Here is a 20937-nt window from a genome sequence, read left to right as displayed (position 1 = left end):
TGGAGCCCTGTCGAGTGGCGATCTTGTGCTGAAATTGAATATTTTTGTATAGACAGTCAGACAGACAGACAGACAGACAGACGGACGGATGGACGGATGGATGGACGGATGGATGGATGGATAGATGGATGGATGGATGGACCGACCGACGGACGGACCCACAGATTATTTTGACTGAAAACAATGTGCTGAAAACCCTTTGATTCTGCAGTTCATCGTGAATATCCCCTGAAATATGTTTGATTCATTTCTCAGATGTGCTGATATATATGATGCCCAAGTCTGCTGCTGCCAGGGTGGCGCAAACCTGACACCGCCCTCAATAAACTACCAGGAACCCCTTCCCCGCGCCCCCAATATCAGTGTCCCTTCACGGGACCCGTTCCCTATCTCGCATATCGGTGGTAAGTTATATCTCGGGCGTCACTTTCCGCTTCGGAGCCCATAAATTACCGGCGGTAATTTATTTCTTAAAGTGAACTATGTGCTTCTTCACAGCGGCCGCAGATCTAATCGCTAATGAACATCTCTGTGATGGGAGCTTCGCCGCAGTAAGCGATGGCCGACCGCGCGGGCTGCGTGCACGCGCCGCTCCTCCCCGCTTGCATCAGTATTAATGCTCTGGGCCCTTATCCGATAATGCACGTGACTCCCGGCTCTCCTCTGGAGGGGTGTCTGGTTCACGATAATCAAGGGAAATGAACGCTAAAGTTCGACACAGTGATCACATAGTCTCGAAATGTAACCTTTTTTTTATAGGCATGTCTCCACGCGATGTCACAGGCCGCTTAAATGTCGTTAATGTTTTTGTCTCCGCAGTTTCTTCTGCTGGGAGCTCGTTTAAGCGATTAAATGGTCTCTCCATTAAAAATACCTTTGGTTCCTTGAAAAATGTACGTAAACACCTCGGCAACACAGCACGACAGATGAACCAGGCTCCCAACTTCATTTACTCCCCATTAAATGCGTCAGGGAACCGCTCTGCAGGGTTTGTTATTCTACTTCGATTTGGAAATGAATTTTAAGGCTCGGCAGCATAACTTGACCCATAATACATGTATTTTCAGCCGCGTATGATGTACCATACAGTGTTTCCAAAATGGCCGCCAGGATCCGTTTGTGATGAGGCTCAAGGGTTCTTTGGTGATGCGCAGCAATGTGCCTTCACGCATCTTGCTGCAAGCAAAGCTATAAAACATCTGATTTGCAAAGGTCAATCTTTGCACCCCACTCCACCTGTACGAAGGACATTTAACATTGTGGCACCGTGAGGGGTGTTCCTCCCTCAACTAGTGCGTGGTGTCTGCATCAGCTGCCTTGGACTTTCCAGATCCTTTTTTTGCCGAGTTGTGACTCAGAAGTTCTTATAAACAGTAAGCTCTCCATTGTTTCTTTGGAATGAGAGGTGCCTGCAGCACTCTGCGATTCAAAGAGCTACACATTAGCAATAATTAAAACATTGTGCAGGCCTTCTGTGCTTTACATTGGGAAAAGTTTTGCAATAAGTTAGAGCCACTGCCTGATACAGGCTCGCTCGCTTTCATTGGTGGAGGCCCTGACTGATACAGACTCGCACCCTTTCATTGGGAATGAGAAGAGCCAGATGAGTAAGGTGACGGGGACAAGCGATAGGGATAGGTGGTGGGTGGCCGGTTCTAGACGGCCTGACTGACAGTAGGATTGGGGCTGTTGAGGAGGAAAATCCATAAAAGTATCATCTAGAGTGCTTGGAGATTTTTGGAAAGTAACATGCTTGTGTCACACATGCTCCCCAGATCAAGGATTGGGGGTGTCGGAGGAGGAGACCACGAAAGAATAATCTGTGAATTTAGAGACCTTCACAAAGTGACAGATGATGGTGTCTCACATGCCCTCCAGGTCATGGAATGGTGGGGTGGTAGGTGGAAAAATAATCTGTGAGTTTGGGGATATTTGGAACGTCCACACAGTGCGCACACAATCCAGGTGAAGGGCTTGGGATACTATAACAAAAGCAACACAGGGGAAGAATTGTGGCAGCATGAGACAAGCAATCCAGGTTGCAAATAGGGGAGGTGATGGGTGAAGGAATAACCTATGAGTTTGGAGAACTTTGGAAAGTGACGTGGCAGAGTTACAAGCACAATGCAGTTCAAGGGCACGGTTGCTGTAACAGAAGCACCCCAGGTGAAGGATTGTGGTAGGCAAGACAAGTGGTTCTGGTCTCTGGATGGTGGAGTGATGACTGGAAGAGTGATCTATGAGTTTAAAGATCAGTGTAAAGTGAAATAAGCAATTCAGGACAAGGGCTTCTGGGGGTGTGACACAAGCAGGGTAGATGTTGGAATGATTCAGGTGGGGGATGAGAAGTAATCTGTGGTGTGTTAGTTCTTTGGAAAGTGACCTCAGATAGTGTCACACCATCTCTGCAGATCGCAAACCGGGCCAGAAAAAATATCTAAATTAATAAGCTTTGGAAATAGAGAAGGGGCAATGTATTATAGAATTTAGGTAGCGCTTTGTTTTCCACACAAAGTCATATCACAATATCGCTTTACTATTGCAGGCTACCGAGGGCTTGGTATAGTAATCCAGTATGGTAGGTAGATTTTGGAAAGGGACATGAAGTTGTGTTGAACTTATGCTTCAGATCATTGGTGGCGGAAGAGTAGTATTTGGAAAGAAGCTTGAACTAATGTAAAACTCTCACTACAAGTCAGGGGGTTGTGGAAGAGTAGTCTTTGGAGATGGACTTGAAGTAGTATCAAACTCTTTGTTTACTGCTGGTGATGGGTGGTAGTAGAGTCATCTTTGGAAACTGTCACACCTGTTGAGGGTAATCTTTGCGAACAAAGACAGAAGTAGTGTCACAGAGGGGGAGTGTCACATTCAGTGTTGCCACACGGTGAGGAGGCTGGAGAGGCGGAGTCTGACTTGTCTGAAGACGCAGGATCCTCCTGCCCCTGGCCGCTGGGCGGTAGCCACTGGAAGGCCTCTCGCTCCCTCTTCTTCTGCTTCATGCGGCGGTTCTGGAACCAGATCTTCACCTGACTCTCATTGAGCTGCAGGGCCACGGCCACCTCGAGACGTCGCGCACGGGTCAGGTACTTGCTGAAGTGGAACTCCTTCTCCAGCTCGGTCAGCTGCTTGGTGCTAAAGTTGGTCCGTTGCAGCCCCCCACATGGCTCGCCGGGCAGGTGGCAGTCTCCAGCTCTGGCTAAGCAAAGAGTGAAAAAGAAAGACATCAGTGCCATTTGGACGTATTCTTTAGAAAAGATGCAGATTTGCACATGTTTATGTTACAATGGTCATGTTTCGATATGAGCATATCATATATTTGGTAATTACAGTATTAAAACCCACCAGGCAGCCAAATATGAGTGTAAACTTATCGGTGACATAAGGAACTAATTGCAACTTCATTTTTTCACAAAATAAATATGGAAAAAAGAGAGAGAACGTGATTGAAAAAAGCGGATAAATGCACATAGAAATGTCAAAACAAATAAATACCAAATCCTAGCACACTAATTATATTGTGGATTTTATTATGGAGAAAGGTTCCATTAAGAGACACTTGGACTCCAAAGATTCAGATCTCAGAGTGAGCTACTGAAACTACCCACCAATGCACATGAAACCAGCCTTGGCAGGTAAGAAGGTACATCAGATTCCCTGGGGTAGATTTACAAGCCCCTTGCGCCACTTTTGCGTCATTTTTAACATGGGAAAAGTGACATAAGGGTGGCGCAAGTGGCGCAAGTGATTGTAAATAAGCCCCTCTGTCCTTACAGTCCTTGGCCTCTTTATAGAGAATGGCATATGTATATATGTGAATATGTTTCTCTACAGCAAAGATGTACATGAAAATCGAAAGATTAACAGTGCTGACTCTAGCATGCAACATTCTGCTTATGAAGGGTGGCTTTGAGGAACAAGCAAGAAACTAATATTTAAGAGTTCTTGGCGCATTATCTGAAGACGCATCAGATCGCCCTAAAAAAGTCTCATAGAACATACATGTGACACATTGAGAGGGATTTTTTAGAGAATTTTATGATTGGCAGGAATGAAGTACCCTTAGCCTGTACAAAATCGAATTAAGCAATAGAAAAATGTGTTCAGGGCAAATAGGTAACACAATTATAATTCCCAAGAGTATAACTCACAAGTGTTTCCTAAGAGAAATGTATACAATGCCACTACATTCACTGTCATTGCCACAAAAGATGTGCACATTTTTTGAGAGCATGATTTCCCAACTATTAGCTACCCCTGGTTAACAGGGTTTTGTGTTCCTATGTACTACTTTTGCAGTTTCATCTCACAAGTGTTAAGTTGCACTTGAAACTGACATAGCAAACACAAGGAGATGATGGAGGGAGAGCTAAAACTTTTCAGACACTCACCCCCAGTCACAGATCTGGGCTGAATCCATCATCGTTCTTTATCTCACTTCGCCAACCCAGTTCAGACCCAGCCATATGCAAATGAGTCTGGACCCTACTCCTCATGGGAACAGTCCAGCCCGAACTGCCAGGCCAGGTCCTTCCTGGACCAGAAACAAGCATCCTGGGATAGGTTTTCAGGGTATTACCCCATATCAGGCAGGCTAGCCTGAATCCAGTGGCACAGCGAGCAAGGGACCCACGTCTGGGCATACCCTAACAACTAAGGGCGAACAAAGCAAACACAAGATGATGGACGGAGCGCTGAAACATTTCAGCCACTCACCCACAGTCAAGAGATCTGGGTTTAATCCATCATTCATTTGCTCACTATGCCACCACGTTATGGACCCAGCCATATGCAAATCAATATCAATATGCAAATCGATCCTGCTCCCCAAGCATAATTTATAATTCTCTATAAACTGCATTACTTGCTTACCCTTTCTCGTTGGTTCTCTGAAACTGTGTCAAATCAGTAACTCACGAGCATTTTGTGTGCATGTGCCTACCATACTTAAAACTTTTCTCTTGAACATCATGCATGTCTAAAGAGCACGTTTATGTGTGAGTACCTTGGCTGTGAATAACACATATATATATTGTTACCCAACACCATTTTATTCCTTTATTGATCTTGTGAGGATGAAAAGGGGTGGACCTGCCAAGGCTGTAACCTACAATGGCTTAGTCACGGATGCCTGTGGTGGATGCATTATTCACCTGGCCCATCAGCCCCATCTCGCATACAAAATACTCGAAAGTACAGTCTTTCACGTAAAAGCCCACCTAGAGTGGAACTTTACGACATTGTTTATTTTTCCTAGATTTTTTGCAAGAACCATCCAAAATTCGAGAGTAAAAAATGTGTACCTGGGCGGCCTTTACTGTTTTCCACTTCGTTCAGATTGGAATCACTGGTGAGGCTGTTGGTGAGTTGAGGGGGGGAGGGATGGGGGGGGAGGGGTGGAGGTGATGTAAGTTAACACGAGATTGTGTAGGTCAAGTGGGTAGGCAGGAAACAGAGCAGGAAGTAAGAGGCTGTGTTTAGTTCTTCCTGCTGTGGTATTATAAATCAGTGGGTTCTGTTCCCGAATACTCTACTTAATGGGCTTATCACCCACCGAAAAACTGCCAGGGGCACTGATGAAGAGTGGGATGTTTATAATGTTCATTGTGGTGATACTTTCCAGTGACGTCACAATATGCGCGCCACATCTTGACTTTGGTGTTACCAATAAACCACTACTTCTCTCCGAATTTGAAGATGCAACGGTATTTTCTTCACTATTGTCTCTCAGGGCCTAATAATAAGGTGGTAAGTTGATGGCGACGAAGAGGAAGGGAAACAGGCCGCAGCTCGGGCGTGAAAGGGTTAACCTGCGGAAGTGCTTTCCCTCCTGGAAACGGCTTGTCGAGTGTTAAGGCATCTTTGCGCTTCATCACATTTAAATTAGCAAACATGATTCATTGTGAAATGTTCTTCTGCTAATGCCCCCAGAACGCACGCGCCCCCTCCCCTAGAGCCATAAACGTACATAACCGCTCCGGGTGCAGGGCCGTCGGTGACATAATTCAGAGAAAGCTATCGCATCTAGATTTCAACATCAATTAACCCGTGCACGAGGAATTGGAGACGGCCTGCTTTATTGGCACCTGCAAATAAAACAGTAAATAAGGCCAGAGTGGAGAAATTACGGGCGCCGTTGGAGCTGCGCCGCGAGAAATACTCATAAAACGCGGCGCGGGGTGTAGACAAAGGCGCCTGACCTTTAAATGGCCGCTTCCTGTTTGCAGCCTGGAAATAACTGCTGCTGCGTCGATAAAAAGGAACGCAGGCCCTGCCCTCCGAAATATTGTACATTGAAAATCAATATTATACGTGGAGGGTGGTGGTAGAGAATGAATTGACTTTACCTTCCAGATACAAAAGTTGAAACGTCGACCTCAGGCAGTGATTGTATAATACACTATGCGAATGTTCCTGGTCCCAGCTCAGCAATTACAGGCGGGCTTTAGTGTATGGGACTCCTTACCCATGACTTACTTTATGCTGATGGTTGCAGATGGTGGGCAGAGGCACTCATTTTTGGTATCTAGAACTTATTTCACCCTGATGAGGAGTGTGCTCCTCTGAGAAGTAATTACTGAAACTTTCTCTGCCTTGGCTGTCAGGTGATTTCAAGAGGTAAACCTATTTTACTAGACTATAAAATACTTGGAGACAATCCCCTTCTCTTGGGACTCTTGCATACTACAGGAGACTAGAAGCACCTACAATAAACATTTTTTCAAGTCCAAATCATCATACAACAAATCTCTTTCGGACCCTACCAAAAATAGCCCAAGACCTACATTTGGCCTAGTCACATGTTATGTTATATTTATTTCTAAAGCGCACGACTCACCCTGGGGCATCTCGGCGCTGCTTAGAAAATAGTACCTGAAGATTGTATGGACCAGTGCAAATCAGAGGAGACACTTAAAACAAAAAGGCTTTCAACTGTTTCCTAAATATAAAATAGCTAGAGATTTTGCACAGGGCCACCGGCAGCTTATTCCAAGATCTTGAGCAAGATAAGAGAATGCTCTACCCCCTGTGCGAGTTAGGCGAATTCGGGGGACCTTGAGAAGGCCAGTTGTGCTAGATCTTAGGTTTCTACAAGGTGAGTGTTGCATGAGTTTTTTTTGCAAGTAGAGGGGACCTCTGCCTTTCAGAGTGTTAAAAGTTAAGCAGCAGATTTAGAAAAAACATCATTTTTCTACTGGAAGCCAGTGCAGTTCCCTGAGCAAAGGAGTTGAGGGAGAACCTGCAGGACGGTTTAAAATCATTCTGGCTGCAGTATTCTGAACTACTTGTAATTTAGCTAGCACGATCTCTCCTACTTCAGCCAACAGAGCATTTCCGTAGTCCAACCAACTGATTACCATTGCTTGAACTAAAGTTCTACGATAGCTGGTAGGCATAAAGGGGAGAATTCTTCGGAGCAAACGTAGACTGTAGTAATAGGAGCTGGTAGTGGCATCAATGTGAGCCTTCACAGTCATTGCCTGGTCCAATTTTGGACCTAGGTTTTTAACAGATTGTTTGGGAACCAGAGCAGTTCCCAGTTGAGAGGGCCACCAGTCGTCCGATCAGATCTCTGAGGCTTTCCTCATAAGCATGACCTCAGTTTTGCCGGGATTCAGTTGAAGATAGTTTTCGGTCACCCAACTGGAAATTGCGAGCATGCCAGTAGCGAAACGAGTCTTATCTGTATGTGGGTTTGAGCTGATGGTAAACATAAGCTGCGTATCATCAGCTTATGAGATGATCTCAAATCCTAGTTGTTCAACTCTTTTTGCTAGTGGAGCCATAGATATGTTAAATAAAGTCGGGCTCAGGCAAGAGCCCTGAGGAACGCCCCTATCCAGATGCATTTTTCCAAAAGTATAGGGTCCTAACATGATGGTTTGTGCTCTGTCGGACAAAAAATGTTGCAGCCTCTTCAGGGCTGTCCCTTGAATACAGCAGGAGAAGAGTCTCCGCAAGCTTTGAGTGCAAGATGGTATCAAACGCTGCGGAGAGATCTAAGAGGATCAGTACTACTGATCCTCCCGCGTCTAAGGTCTGCCTGAGGGAATCCATCACTGCCAAGATGGTGGTTTCAGTACTGAAGCCTGGGCAGAAACCAGACTGTGATGAGTCCAAGATTTGATTAGATTCCAAATATGAGCTTAGCTGTCTGTTAATGATGCTTTCCAGCTGTTTGCCCAGAAGCGGTAATAGGGAAATGGGGCAATAGTTATTAAGAATTAGAGGCTCAGCTGTTAGTCAAACAGGCCAAGAGTCCCACCATGATCGGCCTAAAGGGAGTCTCCAAATCCAGATGTAAAATTCTTCACTGAAAAGGACAAATCGATTTAACTCTCATACCTTCCAACCGATATCACCCGGTTGATGAAAATCTAGTCATGAAAGCCGCAACTTCTTTGCAACTTCTTTGTGTCATTTACAGTTTCTTCGGAACATGAGCTTCTCAAGACCAATACCAATGTCAAACACTTGAACCACTTAACTCTCACAGTTCTGGGTAAACTTCATAAAGACATGGTCAAATTCGTGTTGCCATACTGGACTAACTTAGAGAACTTATTGCATATTGAAGGTGTATTTCCCAACTGCTTGAAAAGAGATCAAGCCAATCCCCTTCTGAAGAAGCCCTCTGCAGACCCCAGTGACCTCTTCAACTTCCGCCCCTCCGCAGACTTACTTTTTCAGGGAAAGGTATCACTGTCCAACTTTCTCACCATATCCCATAAACAATCTCTGAACAATTTTCAATCTGGTTCAGACAGTGCTTTAGGTCTGAAGCTGCTCTTTTACTGGTTCTTGACAATGCTTTCCACTTCACAGACTCTGAACACTTCTTCTCCTAGATCTTTCAGCTGGCTTTAACATAGTCAACCATATCACTCGCATCGTCTTCCTTAATGATTGAAAAGGCATTGCTGGTATAGTGTTAGACTAGTTCTTTCCCTACCTCTGAAATTGAATCCAAATGGTGAAAACTGGCAATGCTTTATCCAGCAAGGCCAGCCTAATAAGGTACCCCTCATGACTGCATCCTGTTGCTGATTCTTTTGTAATGACTGTCTCTAATCTTTTGGGGCCATACCCAGTAATTATGGGTACTGTACCATGAATATACTAACTGGTACCCAGTTCTATGTGAAAATCACATCTTCTAACATCATGGTATACAGCCTTCAAAAATTCTCAATAACATCCAAAGATGGATGTAAAGTCATTGCCTATATGAAACTCCTAACAGACAAGTTTCTGTAAATCACACTGAAACAAAATTCAAAAATAGCCCTCTTATCTTGGATTGAGTCTTGTACCCTAATTGATTGAAACCTGTATGTCTAACTATAACTCTTCCAACCTTTCCGGCTGACACCAGTTTGCTCACATGGGTACATACAAGTTCCAAAAGATCTCTATCACCTGCAATGTCCCCCAGGGTTCCATATTATACTGTGTTATCTTCCACCTCCCCATGAATCAGCTTGGTGCTCTACTAACAGATAACTTACAAACACAAAAAAAAACCCTCACGGGTCAATGTTTTTTGACGATTATGTCATTGAAAGGAACAATCAACAAATGACTTGATCCTTGTAACATTTCATTCAAAATCATCTTATAGAAATTATAAATGTGGTCATACATAGGTTTAATACACCACAACATATACAGAATAGGAATACACACAATACAGAATTCTTATGTGCACAAAAGACATTTACAAAAAACAGAGTGATACAAAAGCAAGTTAGATAAAAAAAAGATATATATAAAAAGATATATGCCAACACCTTCTTTTTGTGATAATGGGCAATTAAATTAATGTCTTTGCAGTACGGGTAGATTATTTGAAGGAATTGCCCATTTGTTCTTTACACCAAGGGATGAATCGGGGGTAAATGGCTGTGCAATTCTGGAAAGGACTTGGTATCCTATCAGCCTTTTCAAAACGGCTACCTGTTGTTCATTATAGAGGTGTTGGCACGTTTCTACCTGGAATGATTAGAGAGTCTTCTCAGAAAAATATACTTGACTGGCCTTGCACTAGAACAAATGCGTCTAGCTCCCCAACGAACGAGTGTCCAGGTATGCTGTCTTGCGAGGGTTGATCACTTTCCAATGTGGCTTAGCTTAACAACTAAACACACTTTACATGAATTTCCTCTGAAGTACTCTCCCAAGAAACATCTCTCAATGAGACTATTATTTATCTTAAAACAGTTTTGCTTTATGCAGTCCTGGTGACCTGAAGGATGTTGAACGATGACATGCCCTGTGCATAACAAATGTCTATGTGGTCTGGAAAAGATGTTTCACAGTCAGTGGAGCAGCTTGAGGATTCTGGTATTGTGTTGTATTGTATTGTAATTGCATTTATATAATGCTTACTATCCCTGACGAGGCGTCAAAGCGCTTTTTCGGCGAGTAGCCCACTACTCTGGAACCCATTCAGTGTTAGTGGTGAATTAGTATAGTGAAATATGAAAGTAATTTGAGTAGTGGATTTGTTAGTCGGTTATTTGGATTGAGAAGGATCGTGAATAGGTAGAAGAGGTAAAAAGGTTGGTATTTATATAGCGCTTGCTACCCCTGATGAGGTGCTGAAGTGCTATTTCGGTGATTAGCATGCTACTCCGGAACCCATAAAGGATTAGTGGTGAAATAGTGTAGTGAACTATGAAATACATATCAGTGTTGGACATGTTTGTCTGTTATTTGGATTGTAAAGGAGTGGAGGAATAGAAGAGAAGGATTTAAAAAAAGTTTTGTTTGTTTCTTTTGGAGCTCATAGCAGTAGGAGGACGCTTGGGATGAGTAAAGGGGGTGGAGGGAGATGAATAAAAAGGAGGTGGAGGTGGATGAGTCAGAGGGAGGGTTTAAAAACACTTTTTTTCGGGGATCGTAATAGTAAATAAAAAAAGAGGTATGAGATGATACAAGGAGGGGTGGAGTAGGGAAGAGTCTCGAAAGGGTTATTTTGGGGGTCATAGTAGTGGTCTGGGGTTTGGGATGAATGAGAGAGTGATGGTATGGCTATATTGATAGAGGTATTGGGTGAGAATAGGCTAGTACATTGGAAAGAGCAGTAGAAAGAGTTTTGAGATGAGTCAGAGAGTTGAGCTAGAGGATATATTGAGAGCAGTATAGGGGGAAAAATAGGGTAGTGCATTAGATATGCCTAATTAGAAGAAAAGTAATAAATAAGAACAAGCATTGGAAATGCAATAGGTCTCGCAATAGAATAGTTAGACATTTTTCTTTTTGCAAATGGAAGAGTGGCGTTGCGTGGATGAGTGGCGTTTCTGTGGATGAGTGGCGTTTCTGTGGATGAGTGGCGTTGCGTGGAAGAGTGGCGTGTGTGAGTGGCGTTGCGTGTGTGAGTGGCGTTGCGTGTGTGAGTGGCGTTGCGTATGTGAGTGGCGTAACGTGTGTGAGTGGCGTTGCGTGTGTGAGTGGCGTTGCGTGTGTGAAGGATTGGTAGTGCGGGCACTGCTGCTTGGGGTATCTGCGAGATTTGTGTAAGTGAATGGAGAGGGGGGAGAGAGTTGTAAGAGAGAGTGAAAGAGGCAGAATCGTTGAGAGGAAAAGAAAGTGCGAATCTGTAAGCTGAGAGATGTGGCATAACAGAAAGATTGGTAGTGCGGGCACTGCTGCTTGGGGTATCTGCGAGATTTGTGTAAGTAAATGGAGAGGGGGGAGAGAGTTGGAAGAGAGAGTGAAAGAGGCAGAAACGTTGAGAGGAAAAGAAAGTGCGAATCTGTAAGCTGAGAGATGTGGCATAACAGAAGGATTGGTAGTGCGGGCACTGCTGCTTGGGGTATCTGCGAGATTTGTGTAAGTAAATGGAGAGGGGGGAGAGAGTTGGAAGAGAGAGTGAAAGAGGCAGAAACGTGGAGAGTAAAAGAAAGAGCGAAGGAATCTGTAAGCTGAGAGATGTGGCATAACAGAAGGATTGGTAGTGCGGGCACTGCTGCTTGGGGTATCTGCGAGATTTGTGTAAGTAAATGGAGAGGGGGGAGAGAGTTGGAAGAGAGAGTGAAAGAGGCAGAAACGTGGAGAGTAAAAGAAAGAGCGAAGGAATATGTAAGCTGAGAGATGTGGCATAACAGAAGGCTTGGTAGTGCGGGCACTGCTGCTTGTGGTATCTGCGAGATTTGTGTAAGTAAATGGAGAGGGGGGAGAGAGTTGTAAGAGAGAGTGAAAAAGGCAGAATCGTTGAGAGGAAAAGAAAGTGCGAATCTGTAAGCTGAGAGATGTGGCATAACAGAAGGATTGGTAGTGCGGACACTGCTGCTTGGGGTATCTGCGAGATTTGTGTAAGTAAATGGAGAGGGGGGAGAGAGTTGGAAGAGAGAGTGAAAGAGGCAGAAACGTTGAGAGGAAAAGAAAGTGCGAATCTGTAAGCTGAGAGATGTGGCATAACAGAAGGATTGGTAGTGCGGGCACTGCTGCTTGGGGTATCTGCGAGATTTGTGTAAGTAAATGGAGAGGGGGGAGGGGCACGGAGCTCATCAAAGCAGTAATTACAGCAGTGCGGGAGGGGGGGGGGTCTGAAGAGCGGGGGGGGGGGTCCGGGGAGTTGAGGAGGGGTGAGGGAGCCAGGGAATTGAGGGAAAGAGTGAGTGTACTGTATACACTGAAATAGAGCACACTGCTTCCCCTCGCGGCGCTATACTTAGGAGCAGACAGAGCATGAAACGGGGAGGAACTTTAAAGCAACGAAAGATGGGTTGAGATAAGGAAAGACTGCAGAAGGAACAACCGAGACAATAAGAGAATAATGAATTCTGTATATGGAGAGAGCGGACAAGAAAAAGAACAGAAGTAGAGAACGGGTAATAGGAGCAAATATGGGCGGACAATGCAGGAAACAGTGAAAAGAGAGGAGGGTGGATGAGAAGAAAGAATAAAAGATGGAGGAGAGGAAAAAAGGTCGGCAAAGACAGAGATACAACAGAACATAGAAAGAACGAACCTGGGAGGTCTGTGGATGGTGATTGCTGGTGATTGCTGGGAGGTCTGTGGATGGTGATGGCTGGGAGGGTCTGTGGATGGTGATGGCTGGGAGGGTCTGTGGATGGTGATGGCTGGGAGGGTCTGTGGATGGTGATGGCTGGGAGGGTCTGTGGATGGTGATGGCTGGGCGGTCTGTGGATGGTGATGGCTGGGCGGTCTGTGGATGGTGATGGCTGGGAGGGTCTGTGGATGGTGATGGCTGGGAGGGTCTGTGGATGGTGATGGCTGGAAGGGTCTGTGGATGGTGATGGCTGGGAGGGTCTGTGGATGGTGATGGCTGGGGAGGTCTGTGGATGGTGATTGCTGGGAGGTCTGTGGATGCTGATACAGGAGCCCCCCGCTGTGGGGTGGTGCAGCTCGTCTGACTCCAGCTGCGTGCACTCTCCCCTGTCCCTGCCCTTGAGTCTGTGCTGCAGCCTCGGCTCCTGTCTGTCTCACCGAGGGGTGTTAACGAGAGCCGGAGGCGATTCTCGCTGTGTGTTCTGGAGGGGCACGGAGCTCATCAAAGCAGTAATTACAGCAGTGCGGGAGGGGGGGGGGGTCTGAAGAGCGGGGGGGTGGGGGGGGTCCGGGGAGTTGAGGAGGGGTGAGGGAGCCAGGGAATTGAGGGAAAGAGTGAGTGTACTGTATACACTGAAATAGAGCACACTGCTTCCCCTCGCGGCGCTATACTTAGGAGCAGACAGAGCATGAAACGGGGAGGAACTTTAAAGCAACGAAAGATGGGTTGAGATAAGGAAAGACTGCAGAAGGAACAACCGAGACAATAAGAGAATAATGAATTCTGTATATGGAGAGAGCGGACAAGAAAAAGAACAGAAGTAGAGAACGGGTAATAGGAGCAAATATGGGCGGACAATGCAGGAAACAGTGAAAAGAGAGGAGGGTGGATGAGAAGAAAGAATAAAAGATGGAGGAGAGGAAAAAAGGTCAGCAAAGACAGAGATAAAACAGAACATAGAAAGAACGCACGAAAAACAAGCAGCAATATCGAGAGGTGGTGGGGGCAGGGTTAAGGGTAGGGAGAGAAGGCACAGGCTGGACAGGAGAAGTATGGAGAGTGGTGCAGGCGGGGGGCGTGGAGCAAAGCCTTTGAAGAGCGTTTGGCTGCCAGGGGGGCGGAGAAGCAGATTGCCTTCAAGGCAGGAGGCAGGCAGAAGGCTCGGCCAAAGCTATTAAGCTGTTCTTCGGCAGTTTTACAAAGGCAGGAAGCGCCCCAGTTAATTGGAAAGCTGACTGGGGGTAAGGTCTAGCGCAAAAAAGGAGTGCCGGTAGCTCCATCAGAAACCACCGGCTCAAATTAGGCACTGGTCTAATGAATCAATGTACTTTTGTACCTGCAAATGCGTTTACTTTGAGACAATATGTGACTTGTTGGACATAATTGAGCTTCCTGAGGTGGCATAAGAGACTCGCTTACTGGCGCTGGGTTGGGTGTGTGGACACTCGTGCTTTGCTCAGCTGTGAGATCCATTTACACACCCGAGTAAGAGACCCAGTGAGCTCGTCGGCCTCCTGCAGAATGGGGACAAACATCTCATTAGGCACATGGGGCTGAGTGACTTCTGTTTACCATTAAGGAGTCTGCTGGTGCTTCACAAAAAGGGCACGAGTTAAGCTAGCCCAAACTTTGCCAACAATTGGCTAAGAGCACCGATTCCATTAAAAACAACAACATAGACACAAATCATAGTGGCGTTTAAATAAAACATTTGCAGAAAAAAGTGTGACATTTCCAAATTGGAACCTAATCGAAGGCACGAACCCCAGGCGCTTGACAGGCAAAGCCCCGAGCCTGCGCTTGGCGTGTTGGCAGTACAGAAATGAGAGCAGAGCAGAGAATCATGCGGATGTGGAGCTGGGTAAAGCTGAATGGTAAAAACACTACAGAGAGGTGGGGAAAGAACAAAGGACTGGAGGAACACGGGGAAAAGGAAAACAAAACCACAGGGCAAAGGCAGGAGGAGGCAGTACCCGCTCAGAGCATGAGAGTCTGCAATATATATTTATGAGTGAAGATCAGGAGACGGAGGGCATTGCTGTGGGGAGGGGGTGTAGGAGAAATGCATAAGGCGGGCAGGGGAGGGGGCGGAGCGGGGAGAGCGGCATGTGGGTGTTAAGAAGCCGGGCCTTTGAAGTGAAGCTAAGCTTCACTTCAAAAGGTGTCGGAGGAATGCGGCTGACGGCGATTGCGGCTGTGCACGCGCTTTTAAGCTCAATGCACATGCGCATTGAGCTTAAAAGTCACGGGCACTGCAAGGAATCGCCACGATTCCTTGCTTCTTAGTTAAAAGTTGTTTAAGCCGCAATAGGCTCGCAAGCTCGATGCGCATGCGCATCGACAGGCGAGACCTAAAAAATAATAAGTATGTATATCCAAAAGTAATAAAGATATAGATCCATAAGTACATGGAAGGTATATAGATGCACAAAGGAAGGTAGTATATGTAGATTAAAGATGCATTAAATAAACTGGCTTTCAAGTGTTGTAGTACTTTAAATTAGTTTTATTTATTTATATATATATATATTTAAAATCAATAGTGAAGCAATTGTAGATAAATAGTTATGATAAAAATATTTACTTATATATGCAGTCAGTTACATACATTTTAAAAACATAAAATAATGTAACTATCAGCAATATGTACATTTGTTAAGCAGAACTAATGAATATCCATATATACCAATTTTTTTAAACATAAGTATTCTACACATTTATACAAAGCAATACACATATATAGGTATATATCGATAGTACAAATAAATGCTTATATACAGAGAGATATGCTGTATATTTCTATTTGTTTGCGTATGGTGGTTATTTGGGGACGAGCCATTTTTTGAGTAGTTTTCTGAAGATAAGGTGGTTATCCATGGATCTTATGTTGGGGGGATAGAGAGTTCCATAGTTTGGCTGCTTGAGCAGGGAAGGATGTGCCACCCATTGGTTTTCCTTGTATCTTGGGATTTTGAGGCAAGGTGCCACTCTGGAGCGGAGGCTCCTTTGTTCAATGTGTTTGGTGATTTTATTCCTGAAGAAGAGTGGTCCCGTACCATGTATCGCTTTGTGAGTGATACAAAGCAGCTTGAGCGTGGATCTTCTGGCAACCGGTAACCAATGCAGGGCTTTCAAGGAAGGGGAGATGTGGTCTCGCAGTTTTATATATAAGAGCAGTCTGGAAGCTGAGGTCTGAATCCATTGTAGTCTTTTCATGGTTGTTAAAGGTGATCCATGGAAGAGGCTATTGGCGAAGTCGAGTTTGGTCAAAACAAGGGAGATGGTAGCCTGGACCATGTGTGGAAATCCCAAATAGGGGAAGATTAATCTCAGAGTTTTTATAGTAACAAAGCTTGATCTTGCTAGTTTGTCCACTAGGTATTCAGCAATAGCTTGGAGTCCGTGGCCTTTCCAAGGTTTCTTACTTTCTTCAATATTTTAGGTGGTGTTCCCAGTTCATGAGGCCAGGCTGCAAGCGGGTCATAATGTTTCCAATCGCCACCCGGGAGCATTTCAGTTTTGGATGCATTCAATTTGAGATGGCTCCACATCACCAATTGATCCACAGCTCTGAGAAAACTGAAAACTGGCGAGTTTCCAATGTCTTTGGGGCATTGCAGTTGAAGGAGTATTTGCGTGTCATCTGTATAGTTATAGCACATGAGGTGAAATTGATTGATCAGTGCTGGTAATGACTTCATGTAGATGTTGAAAAGCATGGGTGAGATGATAGAGCCTTGAGGTACCCCTGCTTTTGTCAAGTACGGTTTGGACGCGAAAGGGGGGTATGGATGACATTCGTTCTGTTACGAAGGTAGGATGTGATCCAGTCGAGAGCAGTCCCCTCTACGCCTACTTCGTAGAGTCTTCATATTAGTGTCATGGTCATCCGTGTCAAAGGCAGCGAATGGGTCCAAGAGAAGTAGCGCAGTAGCCTCGTTGCAGTGAACTGTGTTCTGCAGGTCAACCCCGATGGCAATGAGGGCATATTCTGTGCCTCTTCCTGGATGGAATCCCTTTTGGAAGTCTGAAAGTATGGCATTCTCTTCAGTGAATTGTGACATCTGGGCAAAAGCTGCTCTTTCTATCAGTTGGCCCAGGAAAGGTCCATTTGAAATTGGTCTGTAGTTGTCAGGGTTCAGCTGGTCCAAGTTATTTTTCTTCAGTAATGAGCGTATGTATAAATAGTGCAAATTTAAATATTAATTACCCTGTTAAAATGTGTAAAATTCCTGAATTTCAGGTTCCACAAAACTCATTAAATATTTTTAAAATGTTGCATTTTGCAAAACGTTTACCTGTGGGAGACTGATTTGAGGAGAACATGTTAAGCTGAGGAACATTTTGGGTTCAAATCAGTCTCCTGAATAATATTCTGTCCAAGTTTGGATGTGCTGGATTTTGCCACTAAGTACTCGTAGCCTTATGGTTATTGCCATTTACTCAGGCGTTTGACAGATACGTGCGGTGAAGTTTGCAATTGTTAAATATACATACTTGTGGCCATGCACCCCGCAAAGTAACGGTGGCCTGTCACCCCAAGATGGCGACGAAAATGCACGTTATGATGCTCAGTGGATATCATCTCACACTGAAGCGCTGTCTCGCCTCAGGGGTTTCTTGTTCCATTTTTGGCGTTTGGGCTTTATAAACGGAGGGTCTCCGACCTTTGTTTTTCTCACGTGACAGAACGGAGATTAGACTACTCTCAATGTTGGAGCTTAACATGGTGAGTGGACCTAGGGGGCAGTATTTTTGGCATTTAGCATATTGACAAGCAGGGACATCACACTATGAATATTATGGGTCTAAGTAAGTCTTTGGCATTTCTTTTCTGACAGTGGGGACTATCGTATATACCTGGATATGTCTCACCCACCAACTGTAGTATTAATTGGGGCCTTGGTTGTTCACTACATGGATAATGATATAGGTTTATGATACAACATATTATGGGTTTCCTTTAGCACGTAATGTGTAAGGGAATATTGCAATAGGACGGGGTTCTTGTATGCGATGTGGATTCAACATTTTTTATAACTCCCCTTGTATTGTCTATGTTGCGATTATATTTGTTTAAGCTTAGCCAGTCATGATAAAACATCTTATTTTTATTGTATATACCTAGGTGCTGAACTAATTGATATATCAAAAATGATTTTTTTTGCTGATTTCATACATGGTGTTCTACTTGTTGCTGGCATACCTAAAATTTGGGCCGTATACTCCGGAAGGTGATAGACCACGCCGCATACTTGGTACTGGCGTCTCATACGGTGAGTGTCTCATTGGAAGTGGTTTCAAAGTGCCCTCTATGATGGGGCCCACGTGTACTGTATAGCAAGGGTGGGCCTATACCCCGGTAGAGTAGGGGTGGTGTCAAGTGATTGTGGGCCGCCGTATTGTCTCATTAGGGAAGTTATTAAAGTACTTATGAAAGTCTTCTTGGATTTTGGTGCCCAACCTTTATGGATTCTAAAGATCTGATGTGGCATACTCTTTATATATCAGAAGATTCATGGGCTATATAAGTCAGAAGTCATATATATCGCCTTGTATACACCCCATGGGAAACTATAGAGTTAAATCCCTTGATAACCATTGATAGTTCTTATATTATTATATTTGACATCTCACATCTAGGACGGACTGTCAAGATGGATTTTTATCTTTGATCCTTGTTATTCAGCTGCTTGCTGAACAGTGTTTATTTAAGGAATTGATTGACATATCGACTCTTCAATTGTGCCAACCACACTTGGTTTTAAGACGTTTTATCTCTTCTGGATGACTTGTATCCACCCAGCAACTGATCCTTGAATATAGTTGTTTACAACTATTTTAAGTGAGTGGACTTTGTCATTTCATGGCACTACTATCAGCAAATAGTCACTAAATAGTCCAACTTACTAATAAAGATGTATGTTAGAAACATCATTCTTCTTAGATTATTATCAGAGTGATTGAGCTGTCCGATCTTCAGTCATCTACTTCGGCCACAGATATATTGGCCAATCGCTTAGAGCGAAACCGCTTCTGGACAGTAATGAAGTGCTCTTGACTTTGGGCACCTTTGCATGTCCTGGTTTCCACCTTCCCGGGAGGGGTTTTTTGTATAACCATCCCTGCATGACTAACAACTTTTTAACATATATCATTCTTTGTCACTCAACTTTTGGCTGAGACATGACATTGTTCTCTTAAGGTCCAAGGACACACTTCGCTCTCTTTTTGCGCTATTTTTTCTTTCTTACCTGGTATTACTTAGATCACCTTCTCCGAGCTTGTATACATAAGACATGATTGCATCGCATGCTTCCGAGGTTGTGGTACTTTCTTGACCGTGGTTTCCTATTTGTTTTTTTTGTTTTTTTCCTCACTTTTTACAACAATGGTATAATAAGTTCAAAGTGGAACAGCTTGTATTGACTCAGTTTTGCCTCTGTATCTATATGTCTCTTATAGGTTTGGTTTTTGTATATTTATTCATTGATTTTTCTTGGTGGGTCATTTCTAGGGTCCTACTATAAGGGGCACAAGCTCCCAGACTCCCCAAAGCCAATCGCAACGCTGCTATCAGTCGGGTAAGCATTGTGATTGGTCTGAGCTGCCTGGTTTGCCGCTCAGACAGTGCCTGGGATCCTGGGACGGTTCTACACCCGGCTGTGCGACACAGCGAGACAGAGAACTGCTAAGTGCACATGACGGTCAAACCGTCATGTGCACTTGTGATGCCCACCACTTCTCCTCCCATCTGGATGCTGCTGTCTGTCAGGATAGCAAAGCCCCTCCCGCCCTGGCTCCGTACTGAAAAATAAAATGACAATAATATTTTGTTATTATCATTTTTTTTCTCGTTTTTGCAATGCTCGGAGAGCAGTTGGGCGAAACTCCTCCGCCTTAACGGAGGAGCCGCCCCTGGTGAAACCATAGAACTAAATAAAATATTTAGAGATCCCTGTTTACTTTTTTTGTTGATGGACCTTTCTATTGAGCTTTTTGTCCCGGGGTAGTAAGAGCATCATTAGGATATCCATGATTGACGTCCATGCTCACTGCTCTTTATAATGCTAGTACATTTATATGAATGTAATAATGTTCCTAAAATATGCTTGTAGAAATGCCCGCAGAGCACGTCAGTGGAGTGTGCTCGCACTGAGTTCATTCCCATAAAATTAATTCATTAACATGTTGATTACGGTTACATACCACATTCTTAAAAATATATCTCTTGGAAGTGTGGTGCTGCCTGAATGAGAAAGGACGGGCTAAGATTAACTTGAATACTGTGACAACAGGGTGGTACCTAAACACTGGAGCCTTTTTGATAGGACTCCATAATTTAAATGCCAATCTTTATTGCTAATTTCTTCTGGTTCTGGGACCGCGTTTTGAATGTTTTGCACATTACAGACCGTATTTCTGGACAGAAAACGGAGGTAGCTGTGTGTTTTTAGTCACTCGTGGTCTGATTTTTCCTCTTAAACCTTCTCTGAGTGGGGAGGGCAGCTCCATTTTACTAGTCTCCTCTGTTTCTGTGCCCCCTCCTTGTAAGCGGGAGGTTTGTGTAGCCCAGTAGAGAAGAATAGGTAGTATGGTGTACTAATGGCGCCAACAGCCACTGCCTGCTGCCCTGATTAGTGTAGCACTTGGTCAAGGGCCGTTTTAAGCCAGAGCTAAACGCCAGTGTGCCTACTGCATCCCCAAGGAAGGAAAGGATGGCGCGGTGCGTCAGGACTGGGAAAAACTGCATTCTGTGAAAATCCTAATTTTCTTAGAACCCCATGACCTAAGGGAACTGAAGGGTGTCCCTAGCTGCCCCCTGCAATTCACAACTACAAAGCCGTCATTTTAGTGAGATGTTTCGGTGAGTGAGACGGAATAGGAGAGCTGTATGCACAATTTTGTTGGAGAGCAATGGA

The 20937-nt window shown here is 44.5% G+C and overlaps 1 protein-coding gene across 1 annotated transcript in view; it reads right to left on the bottom strand.

Moving 5' to 3' along the window:
* Nucleotides 1-1098: 1098 nt before the first annotated feature.
* The window catches only part of LOC144829274 (uncharacterized), a 74812-nt gene continuing 54973 nt past the window's right edge, over nt 1099-20937 (bottom strand). The window contains exon 2 of the mRNA XM_078688230.1: nt 1099-3196. Coding sequence (XP_078544356.1) covers nt 2847-3196 — 350 coding nt within the window. The 3' untranslated portion in view covers nt 1099-2846. The remainder of the gene's footprint in view (nt 3197-20937) is intronic.

Source organism: Lissotriton helveticus, chromosome 1_1, assembly GCF_964261635.1.
Source record: "Lissotriton helveticus chromosome 1_1, aLisHel1.1, whole genome shotgun sequence".
Classification (NCBI taxonomy): domain Eukaryota; kingdom Metazoa; phylum Chordata; class Amphibia; order Caudata; family Salamandridae; genus Lissotriton; species Lissotriton helveticus.
The sequence above is the reverse complement of the archived record's forward strand: the minus strand, read 5'-3'. Positions and strand labels throughout refer to the sequence as shown.